The sequence below is a fragment of the Seriola lalandi genome, unplaced genomic scaffold (genome assembly GCF_002814215.2).
Source record: "Seriola lalandi dorsalis isolate HSWRI2012SDOR001 ecotype SW California unplaced genomic scaffold, Sedor1 jcf7180002054559, whole genome shotgun sequence".
Classification (NCBI taxonomy): Eukaryota; Metazoa; Chordata; class Actinopteri; order Carangiformes; family Carangidae; genus Seriola; species Seriola lalandi.
This window is the reverse complement of record NW_019525112.1, coordinates 1756021-1775358: the sequence shown is the minus strand read 5'-3', so window position 1 is coordinate 1775358 and position 19338 is coordinate 1756021. Positions and strand designations below refer to the sequence as shown.

The window sequence follows — 19338 nt, the reverse complement described above, 5'->3', positions numbered from 1 at the left end:
GGAGAGGTGTGGCCACGGCTAGAGCCAAAATGGCGACCCCGGGACGCCAGTTTCACACTTCGCACTGATTCACGTCAACGTTAGTAAGCTAGCTAGCTCAATAAGGAACTACCAGACTAGGAAACTACCGGGGACAGCTGAATATGGCTGAACTTGACCAACACGAAGGAGAGCAGGTATCGTTAAAGACCGTTAGAACGCACTTTTCTAAGCTGTTTTGCAAATTGTTCTGTTGAAACCAAAGACGTGCCTGACGTGAAAAAAACTCTGTTTTGACAGGACCTCGAAAAGAAGATTGAGGAGACGAGACAGAGATTCAAGAATGAGTTACTCCAAGGTAACACAAGTTATTGTGGATAAGCAGGAAATAACTTGCTCCGTGACCAGGCACTTGCATAGTCATTATCCTTTACATAAATTCAAATACTGTACGTTCACTGTCCACTAACTGTTACTTAACGTCATGTTGACCTAAATGCTCGGAGCCTAAATAGGCTCTAACAGATAACTAGCTAACATTAGCTCTGTATTGCCAATGCGGTACTGTCTCCAGGTGGTCTTTACCTGAGTTTACAGCACTACATAACCTTAACAGTACTTTATAAGTAGGCCAACGTGGTTGAAAGTGAAAACTTGTGCTGACTCCTTTTGAATTTGAATTCAGCCTGTGTTTCTGCCGGTGTTTACAGATTCAGCAGATAAATATGACTCCAGAGATGTGGAAAGGCTTCAAACAGACGATGCTCTGGTGGAGGGCTACCTGACATGGAGACTTTATGTTGTTGATGATGCCTTGAAAATGATTGACGAAAGTCTTCAGTGGAGAAAAGAATTTGGTGTGAATGGTAAGAAGTCATGCTGAATGCTGTGTAATGTGTTACGCACAATTTCACATCACCTAAAACGAGGGCGAGGTGTTCCTTTTGATACTAGTGCCAATACAGTACCTGAGTTTAAAAAATCAGTACCCAAGCAATATTTTATTCATGCTACAAGCTCAATTCAGTCCGTTGCAAAGTTCAATTTCCAGCCCTACCTAAAAGTAGAAATGTTGACACTGCCATATTTAGATGCAAGCTTGCAACACACATCACTGGTTGTCTTTGTGCCACTCTGGGATGAATCCAGACAGTGTGTCATTGTGTGTTAAACACCCATATCTCCATGCATAGGCTACCTCTGAGAACAGTCCCTACTGTTTCTGTTTTCTAAAGGTATTTGTCTGAGTTGCAGTTAGTCCAGCTTTATTCCAACAAATTCAATTGTCAAACAGTTGTCTTTAGAAAATTAGATTTATTCTGGTCATTAGGATCCTTCATTTCAGTTATTGAAAAAGGTTGATGACAAGTGTGCTATCCAAGTAGTTTAAGGAAGACCCACTTTAGGGAAACTGGGTTCCTTGTTAGTTAAGCTTTATAGAAGTTATGATAAGTGCATGACTTCCTCTGAAAAGTAAGAAACTATTGTTCATGTCCGGTTTAATATTTCAGACAGATTAAATTGCTTCAATTTGCTTATTTTAAGGACAATAAAAAAACAAATTCTAATGTAAAATATTCTGTGCCTCCAAATACAGAGAAGGATTCAAATACTCTAGTAACAACCTTGCAAGCAACCTCTGCCCTCTGCCTATAAAGCCACGTTTTGTATAGTTATACTTTAAATGAGAACAAACATCTGTTAACGGTGTAATGTGTGTCACCCTGCGTGTTTCAGATGTCTCTGAGAGCACCATTCCCAGATGGATGTTCGAGACTGGTGCTGTCTACCTCCACGGATATGACAAAGAGGGCAACAAGCTCTGTATGTACATGGCTTATCACCAACATAATTACTCTACTCATATGGACTTAGAACTTAGCCTTTTTTAGCTGTTTGATATGATATCTGGTCTGTTAAATGTGTGTAAACATTCAACACGAATCCAAAATGACTCACACTTAAATTAAAAAACAAATATTCTTTATACAAATATGCTATAACCTTGTTTCCTGTGTTTAGTCTGGTTCAAAGTAAAGTTACACGTCAAGGATGCAAAAACAATCTTGGACAAGAAGAAGTATGTTGCCTTCTGGCTGGAGCGGTATGCAAAGAAAGAACCTGGAATGCCACTTACTGTTGTGTTTGATATGAGTGAGTCTGGCCTCAGCAATATAGTAAGTCCATGATTATTGTTTCAGACATTTTTTTTTGTAATTGTATCAATTACTTCTTCTTTTTTTTAACTCATTTGTTATGCTCTAATACAATTTTTAATTTAGCTTATTTTCTTATGTTTAATATCCAGGTTTTCAAAACAAACATTTTCAATTCCTTCCCATTAAACATGCTTCACTTTTATTTAAAAAAAAAAAATTGAAATGCTGTTGAGGATCCTCATATTTCTTGCTGTCTGAGCTGTGGTCTTGCAGGGACTGATGCTCTTCAATGGTTTTACACTTTGGAGATTAAAGTAACCTTTAAATCCCGTTGGTCAATTCGAGTGGACTGCCTAATCCGTAGACTCACTGTGTCACAGGCGTTAGCTCCTTGATGGAGCTCTCTGTCAGCGAGTGTGTTTCATTGGCTAGGCTCTCTCCTGGAGAAATGACTCAATTAAATATAAATAAACCAGCACAAACAAGGCAGGAAGGATGAATAGCCATGCAACCCAAATATGAAATGAGTAGATTAGAAGATCAGTTTGGAAAGCAGCCTTATTGAGGCTTGTTGAACCACAGTACGAGTTAGAGCAAGGGTAGCCAGTATGATCTCATTAAGGCTTGGGAGTGAGGCTCCTGCATAGCAATGAGGTTTCTAGCCAATTATGAAGCCCAGTCAGGGTTTAGGGGCTGTATCTATTGACATATCGGCTGTGTGTCTGATGATTATAATTAACATAAAACAGTAACATGAACATTTATCATGTTCACCTAAAAAACGATTTAAAGCAAAACAGAACCTTTCACCTGGATATGTATTTTCTAGATGTGATATATAATATGAATTTTATCTCTTAGCCATGATTAGATTTTCTGGTGCTATCTAAAGAGTAGATGAAATTGTTGAAAAGCCTTTTGTTATTTATGTGGAGAAAATGCATTTGAGTCTAAGCCATTCCCTTTTTTGATTGACTCTTTGATATGATGAAAGTCATTAGATATAGGTAGTGCAATCACACTCTGGTGCAAATGGTGAGAAAATGTGTGCATGTGTCAGCAAGTCATATAATTATCTATTTTGCAAATAATGACAGTTAAGAAAAAGAAAATGTATCCTCAATTCTTTCCCAGACATAATATTTTAGAGGGATCGTGCAGGGGATCATTCAGTGGAGCTTGTAATGAATTTTCATTTTATGTTAAGTGGGTCACTTCAGATCTAGAGGCGGTTAAAAGTGAACAAACATTCTCCCTGTTGAAAACCCATAAAGCGTCTTCTATAGTTGAAGCCTTCGGTCTTGCTTTGTTTTTTAAAATCATTGTTTTTCCCCACTTTGTTTTTCAGGACATGGAGTTTGTGAAGTACGTCATAAATTGCTTCAAAGTATATTATCCAAAGTTTTTATGTAAGTAACAAGAGTTGCTATGAAAGCACAATGAGTATTTCTTATTTCTTCACTTATTAATAATTTACAGCTACTTTTATGTCATACTAAATATATACACTTTGTCTTAACTTAACATTTCAGCCAAAATGATCATCGTGGATATGCCTTGGATCATGAATGGTGAGACTGAGCCTTTCCTCTCTTTACAATCAACAATTACAACAACTAATGTGCGGCAATAACTTATTTAAATACTGATCTGATTCTGACAAATTGAACATAGAACATGTCTCATTTCAGCGGCGTGGAAGATTGTGAAGTCGTGGCTGGGTCCCGAGGCAATCAGCAAACTAAAGTTTGCCTCCAAATCTGAGGTCCAGACATTCATAGGTCCCGAGTACCTGCCGCCTCACATGGGTGGAACGGTATGTTTTTTTGTCTTTCTTTATGTCTGATATTAAAAGTTTTTTAAATATCCTTATATCTTGTACTGTCTGATAGACAGTTGCAAAAGTTAAGTTAATTGCCACAACTAGTTACAAATTCAGTAGGATTTAACATCTTTTAGTGGGATCATATTGTAATGATGGTGTGATGCACAATTGTGTTGCATAAAGTTTCATCAATTTAAACAAATTCTGGATATAAACCATTTTAAGAAATATGTATATGTGCTGTACTATTGGTTTACTCATAAAATTTGTATTAATAAATAAAATTACAGATTTAAACTCTAGATGTGGCGAAATAATGAACGTTGTACAGTTTGCATGCTTGTAGCTGCTCGGTATTCTCATATAAATCCTGATCAGGACTGTAATGTTGTAACTCGTGCCAACAATAAAAGTGAAATGTAACTTTGTTGTTTCAGTAAATGATAAACATTAGTTTGATTATTTAACAGAATTCCCCTTTTACAACTCATATCATGACATTTATTCACATGGAAGTCATTGAACTTTCTGTTCAAAGACAGTATCGCTACTTTAAGTTGACAGTATGTGCTTGAAAAACCATGCTTGTAGTGATATAACTTATTTGGCTACATTGCAGGACCCCTTCAAGTATAGTTATCCTCCTCTTCCTGATGACGACTTCCAAACACCCATCTGTGACAATGGACCCATTGTCAGTGAGGATGAGACGGAAAGCAAAGAGGGCGAAATGGAGGGTAAAGATACTCTGGAGTCCAGCTTCAACTCTGAGGTTGCAGTAAAGCCCAAAAAGGTACATTCTCTTTCAAGTTTATAGTTTCCTTTCAGAAATTCAGGTGTGCTAGAAATTTTTTTTTATAAGAAAATGTAAAGAATTAGTAAATGAATATAAATACATATTGCTGATGCTGAAACTAATACAGTTAGCAGGACCAGTGTTTCTGTCATCGGTGTAGCTGCTCTCATGTATAACGTAAGCTGAGAGTGATTAAGTAATGATTAATTCTCATTCTGGTATTTCAGGCAGTGCTGTCCATCTGTTATAGATGCAACTCTCTGCTCCCAGTCATGTTAGATGTACTATGCTCAAAGATTCCTCCTGTTTCTTTTTTGACTCACTTTCTTTAAGTTGAGCCAGAGATTACAGCATGTAATCAGGCTGCTCTGTGGAGACAACTGTGAATTAAGTGGCAAGTAATGCCCTTATTTGGTAGACGTTAAGCTCTTGCTCATTGTCTCTGTGAAGGTGACTCCTAATGTCTTTGGCTGCAGTTAAATCCTGCCAACAAAGCCCATGCATCACAGCAGGCACACTGCTCCTCTCATCCTCTCAGCTCCTCATATGATCCACAGAGGTTGTCAAGTCTGTTACTTAAGCTGTTCCCTGCTGTAGCTAGATTCCTGTTCCCCCCCCCCCCCAAACAGCAGCATGCAGCAACAGTGTAGCACCATCACTGAGTCACCCACAGGCTTCAGCTTGAATATGTCTGCGGCTGCACTGTTACCTCAGTCTCACTCTGGTGTCACCGAATTTTACCTGCTTGTACCAGGACTGCAGCTTATGTCACAGATTCTACTCGTTCCCTACGGGACGATCCAGTCCTCACTTCATAATCTATTTAGCTTCTTTTAGTTAGCAGAATGCAAAGAGAGCCTGCATGTAAATAGATGGAGGGTATTAAGGGGGTCACCTCAGGATATGCCTTTCATCAGGAAATGCCTGTTGAAGTCTTGTAGAAAGTTGTACATTTACATAATTTTGCTGCATCTGATTTTCAACCATGGTTATTTATTCTTTTTGCTTTGTTATTATTTAGTGTTGCAAGTTTTATTTACAGATATTTTGTTTTGTTGTCACAGTCAGGGAGCAGCAGACTTGGGTTTAACCTATATGTAATGTGAGGACTAGGACATAACAGTGCTGTAGTTTTTTTTAGCCTGCTACCTATAGGACACTAACTGTATCTACTGGAGAGACCTAACAGTTCTGCGTCACCCCAAGCTATTCCCGTGAGTCTCCTAAGCTCCAATGAACAAACAGCACTGCCATTGTTAATATATTAGACAATGGTCATGCACAACAGATTTAGATTTACAAAGCAGAGACATGCTAATCAGTCAATTGTTTGCCTCAACAGTACTCCATAGGCACGAGTTTTGTTAATGCTCTTACTGTAAAATTTAAACGTAGAATCACCTAGCACACCTCCTCCTGGCATATTTTTGGTCAGAGTGAGGTGTACTTGCCCTGCATAACCCCACAGAAAAGATCCATAGCTCTCTATTGGAGAAATGACTCAATTTCATCTCCAGATACTAAACCTAATAACTGTATAATAATATAACTGTAATATAACGAGCACTACTGTCCCCTGAGGTGTCAGTCTATATATCAGAACTTCTGAGTCAGCTCTGTGGCAGAGAGGAAGATATTTTTCACATTAGCATGAGAAACTAAAGTTACCCTACCACCCTGCAAGGACACCACACACACAGCGTGTGGTATGATACACTGTTGCCCATAAAGTTGGAATCATTTTGTTATCAGACACAATCCTCTGTTTATTCCTATTTAAATGCATCAGTAATCACTTTGGAAGAGATTGACTACTAAAGTTTTGAGAAGATATACACTTTATCTGTTAAGAATAAATCACATTGTCACAATCATTTCATGGAAAGAGGTAAAAAATATTTTATTCCAACTTTATGAGCAACAGTGTATAAGTAAGTGTATGGATATGCCTGACTGCAGTCAAATGGTTGGCGGTTGTTGAGGAATAAACACAGTTAGAGAATAGTACTTCAGTAGCTTTTCTATAAACTCCAACATTTAATGGTGAATTATAGCGATTAAATTTAATTTTAATGGTGATTCATGTGACTTCTAATTTTGCCACTGGCTGAAGGTCACATACTAATTCGAACTTAAGCTCGGGAACTTTATAAACGCCATCATTTGGCCAGAAACTGGTTCATTCAAGGCTTTGCTGTTATCTACAAGATAAAACCATCTGTGTACTAACTTCTTTACAAACCGATAGTTTTGTTTGGAAATAATTATACCGCTGATTGTTAAATGAATCAAGAGTATTTAAAACAAAACACAATAAAAAGAAAGGCTAGTTTAATTACTGGTAGTGAGGTGAGAGGAGAGTGGTGATTATAGGTTATTATAAGAGCTTAAGAGAAATTTTTAATTGTTCTAACAGGTTAATCAGCAGCATCTACAGTCTCTTGATATGTTTATCAGGCATTAAGGCTTAGACTCTGGTAGCCTGTGCTGTGACTAAACTTGTGGCACTGCGTTAATATACCAACCTGTTGGCACTTCAAGCCTTTTTGAACACATTCCACAGTACTCAGCTCACTGCCTCTGATCCGTCTTGTCTGAATAAACAAGAGACTCTCCCCCTTCACCGCCACCCACCCACCCTGACCTGAATTCTGGGTTCCAGGCAGCGCTGTGCTGAGACCTTGATGGCTTCAGGAAGCTAATTGCCTTTCTCTCTGTTTTGAAACAAGGGCTGGAGATGGTAAGGCAGTGTAGGATCACACCCACACAAGGAGCTCTGTGCCCAGAAGATCTCTACAGGCTGGACGGGCAGGTGTACTCACGTGATTTGAATTTTTGTGAGTGCACCTCCCTAACAGTCGACTGATGTCAACACCACTCCTTGACATGTTCATCCCTTGACTTGTTGTGGATCACACATTTCAATTTGAACTATTCTAAATTGCACTGTACTGTTTAAAAAGACAAAACAAATCCTGACTTTATGTAGGGATGTAGGCTAAATGATGAGTAACCTACATTTTGCACCTTATCATGTAAACACTGAACCAAGTGAGACACTAATTTCATTGTTTAATTAGCTCAGAGAAAACGGCTAACACAGTCATTACTGCCAATTAATCATTTCATATCATTTATATCTTCTAACGTCAGATTAGAAAACTACTAAGTTTGTTACTGTTATATAACAGTAGTCGGTGTTATTAACCCACAGCACTAAATCTTAGCTTGCCTTTTTGGCAACTTTTTACTAAAGCCATCTGTGCCTTGTCCACTAACACTATCCTTACCAGGTCCGTGACTTTGGAGAGTGCTAATCATATAGACTTTTGTGCCTTTACTGTATCATTAATAGACACTCCTCATTATGAGCATTTCACTAATCTTTTAGTTTAGGATGATGCAAAATCTTCAATGATTCTTTTTTTTTGTCTTTGCATTTCATATCTTACACAGTGTGTAGAAATCATGGAGAAGTTCTTGAATTTTAGATATATTTTATAATGGTCTATTTTATTTCTTTGTACGTGATTATTAGAATGAAAGTGTTTTTAAGTAATTTGTTTCTCAAAATAAATTTATTTTGTTCTCATTCTTATCAAAATACCATGTTTAATTCTGATATCTGTATGAAACAGTCTAATATTTCAAAGTTTCATTTTTAATTCAAATTGGAGCATGTTTTACTTTTTTTCTACTCACATCATTCACCTAATTGTGTTAAGCTTGCTCTTTAAAATGACAAATAAATAGAGACATTTCATCAGCAGCTGATTATCTCTTGATGTCTTCATTGTGGCAGTTGCATGACAGTCAGCCATTAAATTAAGATGACATGTTTTGTTGCTTATCACAACAAATGACACACTTCCCCTCTGAGTCATAAATGTTGCCATCACACGCAGAGTCCACTCACCTTTGCCCCTGCCCTCCCTTCCTCCCTCCGCTCCCATGATTTGCTCACTCGCCCATCTGTTTACACAATATGTGGTGCCAGCAACACTGTGAAAACATCTATTTCCCCAAATTAGCCACTTTAACTATAATGTCCAACGCTTATACAGAAGTTTCACAATTTCTGTCATGTCAGCTGTTGTGTGGTCTTGTGACCTCTCTGCAGATTATTTGGGTTAAAGTTTATGGATGTTATGCTTAAATGAAAGTATGATATCATGACTTCTGTCCTACTTTCGTTCAAGGGTCTTTTTTTTTTATGAAAGTCATGTGTTTGTGGGTTATGTGGTTCTGCATTTTCAAGTGGACATGCTGCCTGTTGTTCTGTGCTCCCACTGGAGACTACTTGGAAGAAAGGTCAGGAATCGTCACAAGGGGTTCTTGGTAAAAGAAAAAATACATTTTGTAAGAAAGATTCTCTTTTGATAAAACAATGCTTCACCATTATTTCACAAGAACCATTTATTAATCATTACAGATGACTGTCAGGGGCTTCATTAACTGATAGCTTTCTCTTCATAAAGGTCAAAGGTCAAGCATTTCATTTTCAAAGAAGGAATCAGATAACAGTCACATGATTACGCTATCAGTATTCTGAGTCTCTTTTCTAATTAAGTGGTCTTTGTTGTTTCAGGTGAATTTCCTGGAAGACAGTTTGAGGGCAGAGGACAATGATAAAGGAGACACAAGTGCCAGGACCAAAGGAGCCAGGAAGCCAATGACCACCTTCAAAGGCCTTCTGCTAGATGTTAGGTAGGTCACCCTGCTCCCCTTTCCATTATGTCGTCATCTACACGCATGTACTTTTACTTAGAATTGCTCATGTTCTTATTGCACTTAGAAAGGAAATGGAAAAAAAAAATGGTCTGCACATTTTACACAGGACATATGGACTACAGAATTTGTGTAGGGCATTGTGTGTTTGTTATGTGCATAGGACATTGTTTTGAGATGGGGTTGTTTTGTATGTGACCTGTCAGTCTTCTCCTGTTTATATAACCTGAATATTATCCACATTGATGTATGCCTCACCTTGTAAATCAAAATATTGTATCGTTAGGGGCGGTAATGGTCTGTCAGCTCATCTGTCCAACACTTCGGTGCACACTGAAATATCATAACATCTACTAATTGAAATGGCACAATATTTTGGAAGTATTCATGGGTCCCAGAGGATGAATCCCACTGCTTTTAGGTTTTGGTCATTGTCTGGTTTTGAGTGAAATATCTTGGAGTATTGGATGGTGTGCCATAAAATTTGATACACATTCATCTCTCTCTCAGGATGAATTATGACTTTGTTGATTTAACTGACTTATCATCTAGTGTCATCAATAAATCAGTGTTTGTATGTGGCCGATACTTTTGTTTATGATCAAATACGTGCACAACTAATGATATTCCCATCAGCCTCAGCTGCACTTTTGTGTTTATAACTAATTAGCAAATTTTAGAATGCTAACACTGAACTAAGATGGTGAATATTATACCTGCATAACATCAGCATTTTAACATTGTCAGTTTGACTATGTTGGCACGCTGACATTATTTAGCTCAAAGCTATGCAGATTCACAGGGCTGCTGGTATGGTTTTAGACTCTTAGTTTTGTTTATAGTTGTTGAGCAGCACTTCGTCTTTTTTGTCTGAGAGACACAAAGGCCTGAAGCCAGAGAGGGCGACTGGTCACCAAAGGATTGCTAGTTTGATTCTTTTCCCAACATTTCTGCCGAACTCCAAAACTTGTTCAGGTGCTGCACTGTGATTGACTTCACACTGTGCCCCATCTGAATAAATGTACAATCAGTTGCCAGTTAATCTAAAATAACAAAACTGAACATTATAACCATTATGAAGGTAAGACAGGTGTATCTAATAAACTTGCAACTGAGTGTATGTGTATTGAGGAGCCATATGCAAAAAAGACAAATTATAATTGCCTTGTAGATATTGACAAAAATGTTCTCTTCATGTATTGGCTCAAAGCCTAAAGTCATTATTGATGTGTTTGTGCCTTTATAGCTCAATTGATCTGGTCACACGTGGGCGGGAATTAAGGATGCCACCAATCAATTGTTCAATGAGTAGAAATGAGCCGGTGCTGTTGATTATTAATGGTGCCACAGTAATCAGGTGGACAGACTGATCCAGTGATCAATTAACCTTTAAGAAAGGAGCACTCGTCACGTCTCGCACCTGTCATTAGAAACATCATATATTTTAATTAAGCTTTCATTTTATAGGAAAGAGTGTCAACTTCAAAAGCTGTGTATTGCGGAGGAGTATAGCAATCACATAGTGATGTGGTTGGATCTTGGGTAAATACTTAGCAGTGCATTCACACTCTGTATGATATTACTCCTCATTTTCATGAATAATGTCCGTTGAGTTCATTTTTTTTTTATGGAGTAACGCCTTTGATGTGAGGATTCTGACAGCTCTGGGCTGTGAATTATAGTGATAAACAGATTTAAATGAGCCTTAAATGCAATTATGTTTCTGAGCTGTGTTAGCCTTAATTCGAGGCTGGGGGCTTTGGTAGGGAGTAGGGGGCTTTGATCTTGTGTTTGCCAAAGGTTCCCAGAGCCAGAAGACTCACGCTGAGCTCAAGCAAATGCCAGACTCTACAGCTGTTTCACTGGAGAAAAGAACACACGAGGACATGAAAAAGAAAAATATATCTTTGTTTAGTCCATGAAACGTGGCCAAGTCGCATCAATGAGAACCTTTAGACATAGAAGGCAGATATTATTGTCTATTCACCAAATTTTTTCTTGGCAAAACTAAAGACCCCAATGGAGCAAGTGTTCAGTCTCCACTGAGGGTGACTGAATGAAATCACATACTATATATAGCCAGATTTTAGTGTTGCGAACCTGGTTAGAAGAAGCATCAAGTTCACAACAACAAGAATCAGAGAGTGACGCAAGGGGTCTCATCCCTAGAATTTAAGCCACAGATTTGCTTTAGCTCTGAATTTCACAGCTTTGATGCATAATCAGAGCTCTATCCTGCCTGAAGACCAAAAGAAATTATATTGCATATTTTTTTCTGCTACAGCATACATATGTGCTCTATAAAACACATGACGTGTGTTCTCCTGTGGAACAAAATAAGAAACCAAAAGGGAGAAATCTGTGTTGATTCCATGATTGCACTACCCATTTTATGTATTAATTTGTCAGAATACCATTAGTTTCTCCATATACAGAGATTAAAATATAAACTTGTTTCCATACAGCCAATCAGATGCTTCATTTTAATCCATACTTACAAAGCAGTAATGTCAACTCTACCATGAGCAGATAGTCAAATTGACTAAAAGCCAGGCAGCACCCTGATACACCACACAAAAGCCAGAGACTTTGAACAACAACCTCCTTTAGCTTTTCTGCTTCTTCTTATCTAACCTACGTGGACATATGTTCTGTCATGCACCTTAACTTGATGAAAGAGCCAACAAACAACCATTCAACGGGGATAAGTGCACTGCAAATATCAGTTTGCAGGCTGGATATTTAATTAGCTAGCTGGTCAGCGGCAGCACACTAAATAGCATGTAAGCACATCTGCAAATGTCATTTAGGTCCCTATAGATGCTGTTGTGAGCCTTACTCTTCACTACCACTGCTAGCAGCAAACTGTCTGCCCATGGCTTGTGACTTACAGGACAAGTTTGTTTACATTTTCTCTCATTCCCTTGCCGGTGCTTAGCCTGTCAGCTGCTGTCAATCAAACACAGAAGCACAGACATCAACATGCTGAAAGAAAAGGAGTATTTCTGAAATTTCCACATTTTTCCCTTCCTTTTGAATAATAAAAAACTATTAACAGGAAATAAAAAACACATTGTTTTTCCTGCAAAAAGGGATGCCTGAATGTGATTTCAGTTGGACTCTAAACCTGATAATAATGCTGTTTAATTTCTCTTATAGCCTGTAATGATGGCCAGATGGGTCAAAAGCCTGAGAGAGATCCATTAGTGTGAAGAATAAGCTGCGTGTAAAGATATGTAGTCAGGAGCTGTGGAAGAGTCTTGAAATCTGCAAACCACAGGATGTTAATTCTGCCAATATCAACAGGGTGAACCGGTCTATCACCTAATTGATAAATCGACTAATTGTTTAAGCCTCATATTAACTATGTGCCAGTTAATTTGTCAGTGTGATTAATGCGAACATGCGGCGAAATATGCAGCACAAACGCACATTACCAACTGAATTAAAAAGGGCGTTAAGGCGAGAGCTGCTGTTACCTGTGTTGATTACTTATCGTTTGTCTCATTTGTCAAGACATTTGTGGTGCATTCTTGTAAATGAATTGGTGTTAAACCACATTGCCACAACAGGTGGTCTACAGTGGCCCACAATTCAGCTTTCGTACACAGAACCCCTCTAGGGCAGGCTAATCCAGTCATGGGAGGTGTTTTATTGATTTTAGACCACATCTGACTAGATTTATGTAAACATGGTTGACAGAAACCCTGCATTCGTATGTTTATGATTTGTTTGAGCTGCAAAATATTGCCACTATAGTAGCAGATAGTTAAGGTGATGTGTAGCAGGAAAGGCAACAAGTCCCAGGATAATCCTATCACACAGGCAGCAATGCACAGGTAGCCCAATCTCTATTATTTAACAAAAGAAACAACAAAGCATGGTGTGAAACAAATGGAAACTCCTGTGTGCATCTAGCAGCTGTATCTGTTCTGAAAGGCAATAATAAACCACTGTATTTTATTTAAGACTTGTGTAAGACACACTGTGTGTGTTTTCCTCTCCCTCCAGCCCTGCAGAGGAGCTCAGCTTTGGTTCTGGAGAGATGGAGAAGAAATGTCTCATTATCCTGAGCAATGTGACCAAAAATCAAGTGGCCTTCAAGGTGTGTGTGTGTGTGTGTGTGTGTGTGTGTGTGTGTGTGTGTGTGTGTGTGAGTGTGAGTGTGAGTGTGAGAGCTTCTCAAATGTGAGGATTTGTTGTTTTATTATAGTGCATTCAGAAAGTATCCAGACCCCTTCACTTTTTTCACATTCATATTGCAGTCTTGCTCAAATTTGTTCCCCCACCAGTCAACACTCAATACCCCATAATGATTTGCTTCAAATTTATTAAAAAGGAAAAACTTAAATGTCACATTGACTTCATTCTGTACTTAGTTGAAGCACCGTTGACAGCCATTACAACGCCAGGTCTTCTTAGTTATGATGCAACAAGCTTTGCACACCTGGATTTGGAGAGTCTGCAGATCCTCTCCAGCTCTGTCAGGTTGGATGGGAACTGTTGGTTGACTGCCATTTTCAGGTCTCTCCAGAGATATTTGATTGACTCAAAGCGCACAGCCAAGATAACAAAGGATTAAGGCTTAGGAACAACTTTGTGAGTTTCCCTAAGTGGCCCAGCCAGAGCCCTGACTTTAACCCATTGTCCTGTTGAAAGGTGAACCTTGGGCTCAGTCTGAGGTCCTGAGCGTTCTGGACCAGGTTTTCATTGAGCACATATCTGTACTTTGCTCTTTTCTACTTTCCCTCAACCTTGACCAGTTTTGCTGTCCCTGTTGTTGAAAAACACCCCCACAGCATGATGTTGTCACCACCATGCTTCACCAGTGGCATGGTATTAGGAGGGTGCTGAGCGGTGCCTGGTTTCCTCCAGACAAGACGCTAAGAATTGAGGCCAAACAGTTGAATCATAATTTCATCAGACCAAAGAATCTTGTTTCTCACGCCAGTTCTAAGTATAGTCCTGATTGTTCTAAACTTCTTCAATTTAAGAATTATGGGGCCCGCTGTGCTCTTGGGAACCGTCAAACCCTGGATCTGTGCCTTGACACAATCCTGTCCCGGAGCTCTGCAAGCAATTCCTTCTACCTCATGGCCTGGTCTTTGCTCTTATATGCATTGTCAGCTGTGAGACCTTATACCTTAGGTGTTTCTTTCCAAATCATGTCCAATCAATTGCATTTACCACAGCTAGACTCCAATCAAGGTGTAGAAACATCTCAAAAGTGGCTGAGAGAAGTGGGAGGCACCTGAGCTAAATCTCAATGATTTTAGCATAAGGCTGAATCATAATGTGAAAAAGTGAATACTCACTGAATGCATGTATATATATTTGTAAAGTGAATTGCTCATGGTTTGAGATTGTTAGTCAGACAAAACAAAAATCAAAAGATTTATTAAAGGTGCATCTGATATCTCCACAGGTACGGACCACAGCACCTGAGAAGTATAGAGTGAAGCCCAGTAGCAGCTGCTGTGAACCAGGAGCTTCAGTAGACATAGTGGTGTCCTTACATGGAGGTACCGCACTTAAGCTTTGCACTATACTCCACTCCCAGCAGATGTTTCCAAATTCTGAACCTTAGAATAATCAAATGGTCCAGTCTATTACTCTCTCAAAGTGCCAGCAGGAACTGTTCTTTCCCTGACATACATATTTCAAGAGTGATAAAAGAGTAATCTCCCCAAAACAAACCATCAGACAACTGACAGCACTCTTTGAATAAAAATATTTTGTGGCCTTCGAGCACTAAAATGTCAGCTGCAGGTTAAGATGTGCTGCACATAGCTCAGAGGAATCAGCACTGCCCACTTTAGGGTTGCATTTTTATGCCTCCACATCAGCGACAGCCGTGGCTTGAGGAATTATGTTTTCAGGTTGTCTTTACGTACGGTCCACTGTCTGTCTGTCTGTCCCCTCCATTCTCGTGAACATGATATTTTAGGAACGCCTTTAATTCTAGGATGTAGTTGTGGTGTTTTCTTTTCAATACTTTGCACTGAATTTTTTTTAACACAGCCTCTCTCAGCTCCCTTGGTTTGTTATTGATTTAAACAGCGATTTTAATTCTTTTCTCACCTTTACTGGAAGAATCTAATCCTTCCCTTTTTTGTTTTCATGTAATGGCATTCAAAACAATGTTTTCTCATAAAAATGTGGATATCCATCCAAGATTTACTGCAAAAACATTTTTGTCCTAATTGTACTGGCTTTCATAAATCTTTTGGTTTAATGTTGACCTCGATGGTTTCGTGCAGGTTCTCAGGCCTCTCCACAAGACAGATTTTTGGTTATGGCTGCTGAGATGGACAATGTTGGATCACAAGAACTTGCACAGTTCTGGAAAGAAATACCAAAAACCAAAATCATGGAACACAGGTACACACATCTGTGCTCTTTATTTAACCATGACAGTAAATACTTGAAGGACTATGTACACTGTTGGTGATGGCCTCTTGCCGCCACACAGTTCTCGTGACAGTTGTGACAGTGGACTAGGATATATATCCTCCCTATGGTCTCATGACTCATTAGATTGTAACTTTCCCACAGATTGCGCTGTCATGTTCTGGAGAGTGTTAAACCAACAATGAGCCTTCTCAGGGACAGCCCTGTGGATACAGGGACCAGTGGGCAGCAGGAATTAAACACATTGGTGAGTGCTGGTGGAAGAGAAGCCTTGTTCCTCTACATTACTTACTATATTTAAGTTATGATATATTTGTTCCTTGACATACTTTTAAACACCATTATAGATTGTCATACATTTCCATACATGAAATGCCGCAATAAAGATGTAATTAATAGTTTTTTTTGTATTTTCATTGCACACTCTGGATGATAACTTCATTTTCTCGTTAGTAAGTGTAAGTTGAGTGTAGGTTCATTAAGTAGTATTGCTATTAAAAGTCCAGTATAATGCTACGTAAAATAATTGGTTACATTGTTAAATGAATAGTTCATCATTTCGGGAAATTTGCTCATTTGCTTTGATGAGAAGATTGATAACACTCATATCTATGTGCTAACTATGGTGCTGGAACAGGAAAGTAGTTAGCTTTGCTTAGCATAAAGACTGAAAATGGAGAAATAGTTAGTCTTGCTCTTTCCAATGTTAAAAAAATTTGCTTTCCAGCACCTGTAAAGCTCCTAAATTAACACTTTGTGTCTCTGTTTGTTAAATCTTTACACTAAGAAGAATGTAAAAATGACAATTTGAGCTTTTTGGGAGAGTTACTATTCCTTGACAAACAAATTTAGGTGGCCTCTTAGCACTTGATTGTCTCACAACATCACAGTGACAACAAGACTCAACAAGTCACTGCACTCGACTTGTTCACCAGGTTCTACTTAACTCCACATTGAAACACAAATTGTGGTCTTGCATTTCTGGTTGTGTATAGTTTAAAACAAACAAAATACAATGTTAAGTTTTTGTTGTAGTGGTGGTAGGCTAATTTTTTTAAGTTCAGAGAAAACCAGGTTAGCAGTTTCCCCATGCTTCCAGTTTTTATGCTAAGCTAAGCTAATAGCCTCCTTGCTCTAGTTTCATGCTTAAAATACAGACAAAATCTTGAACTATTCCTTTATTTTCCTGTACATACATCTATTGAGCCTGACTTGTTTCTGGGACTTTCATTACAAAGGTGTTACACTAATAAACCATGTGACTGATTCGGTTTTATTCCACCAGCTCATGCGAATGATGGCGAGCAACTTGCGGATGGAGCAGAAGCTGAGTACGTGTCTGTGGGTGCAGAAGGTTCTCATTGGGTTGGTGCTGGTCCTCATGGTGCTGAACCTGCTGTGTCTCTACCTGCTGGGCACCACCCAGCGGACATCTTGACGTGCCACAGCTCCTTCCGCCTGCATTTGTCAACCACAGACGGTTTCAGCAGGGCCACAGTCAACCACCCGAGGGATGGTCTTCGTGCGTTCCCCTTCCCTCCCCTGCCCTCCCTAAAGGCTGTTGTCATGGAGAGGAGGAGCGCTGACTTTAGGGACATGTGAGTTGTTATGGAGTTATTATATGGAGAGATTGTACTGTCTCTTTCCAGGCACTTGTGAGTTATCATAACAGAGACACTTTTAACAAATCATTAATGCATTTTTTAAAAAACTGATTATGGAAAAATAAATGTGTATTTATTGCAAAAGTTACAATATTTAGTAAAGATGAGTTATTTTTGTGATCATGATGTACAATTTTTTACATTATATAAATCTACAGAATCTAAAATAAACTCTTTTTTTCAACTAATCTTTTTTTTTTTTTTTTTTACATTATAATACTTTTCTCCTTGTATAGTTAAGTCAAGCAGAGATAAAAGAGTAAACTTGTGTAACTTGAAACAACATCTAGCCACCCACTTTATCTTGAGATGTAGATGTTGTGGCCACTCAGTTGTCCTGTTTTGCATAAGTATTCACACTCTTTAATAAACCCTCATTAGTGCGGCAGTGTCTAATTGAAAACATTGCAGTGTATGACCTAACTAAACCTCTCCACACTCAGACCAAGAAGCCACAGGAGATCTCTGTCTCCACAATCTCCTCCATTTGTTTTAATTACCCTGACACTTGCAAACTAAAAATACCAAAGCAATTACTGGCGAGTACAAGGACACGGCACAACCCACTTGTAGCTTAGTGGGAAGCACTGATATCTATAACAAGATCCAGCTCGGAGCAATCAGGACATGAGCCAGCCGCACTAGGAATGATTACAATTTGGTTATTAGATGTGTGCACATAAGGGTTGTCTGGCAGCAACATTTGCAGCCTGTTCATAGTAGGTGGTGGCTGCTTGCATTCGAGGGATGATTAGAAAGATTCAAGCAATAATGAGTAAACTAATCCTACACTGATTATAAACACTGGGCTGTTTTGGCAGCCACAAAATGTTTATTCCCTGAAGATTGCATTGTGCTGCTGGTTCTGTAACTCATTCTATATTACTGGTAACTCTTCTTATGGTTCCTTCTGCTCTGAGTGTAAAACCGTTCCATTATTAGCTGTTTGTAGAAGGAACAGGATAGTTTTAAGCGAACGTGTGTGCTGGATGTAAAACTTTCATGTGCGTGTTTCACTTAAACCCTCAGTAAGAAGTGCATTTTGCACTATTTGGGTAGTAAGTGCCTATGTACTAAAAAACCGGATGGGGGTTAATGGAGTGCCAGCCTCTAGAGAATAAAAGTAAAAGCTTTGCTATCACACATAGGTGGCTTGATTTTTAAGTGCATGTGAGAGCCACATAGTACCTGACTGAACTCAGGATGTTGTTCAGATACACTGCACTGCACAGAGCAAGACAGAACACAGCCATCAGTTATGCCACGACGGTTGAAGTGGAAAATTATTTGAGCGGTCATGTGGCAGACATTTCCAGACGGTCTTGTCTCACCTGATTGTGTAGGTGTCGCTAATTATGGGCAGTGCATACTGTATGTCTTTCTCGACAGCTTCTGAAGTCAGAAGCTCCTCCACAGTATTGATTTAACATTACACACCAGTAAAGTCGAAACCCGGTTCGATGTGTGGCTGGCCCCCGGCACTCATGCGATGTTTGAGGGGACGATGATTTAGTTCAAGTGGCAAATTGGGACAGGGGGGTCGATGGAAAGTTAATGAGCGCTGCATTTAACAAGAGGGGTGTCGGTGAGTTGAGCAACTGTTGCTTTTGTCACCGTGGATAGGACGTTTATGTCCACAGTGAACCACGGCGCCACACAGCCCTTCTCATCATCTCTCTAAATGTCCTGTTGGAATCAATGCTTATAATACAGAGCTGGTAAATTACTCAATTCCATTAACTGTGGAGCAACATAAAAATGATCCATATGTACCAT

General features: G+C 39.0%; 1 protein-coding gene across 1 annotated transcript; it reads left to right on the top strand.

Moving 5' to 3' along the window:
• Nucleotides 1-36: 36 nt before the first annotated feature.
• mospd2 (motile sperm domain containing 2) lies at nt 37-17965 on the top strand. Its single transcript, XM_023415857.2, has 15 exons — nt 37-176; nt 280-337; nt 690-845; nt 1717-1803; nt 2002-2156; nt 3487-3547; nt 3671-3709; nt 3830-3954; nt 4583-4756; nt 9348-9466; nt 13499-13592; nt 14913-15009; nt 15748-15868; nt 16043-16145; nt 17184-17965. The coding sequence occupies exons 1-15, from the start codon at nt 144-146 to the stop codon at nt 17334-17336; spliced, it is 1575 nt and encodes a 524-aa protein (XP_023271625.1). The 5' UTR covers nt 37-143; the 3' UTR covers nt 17337-17965.
• Nucleotides 17966-19338: the final 1373 nt, after the last annotated feature.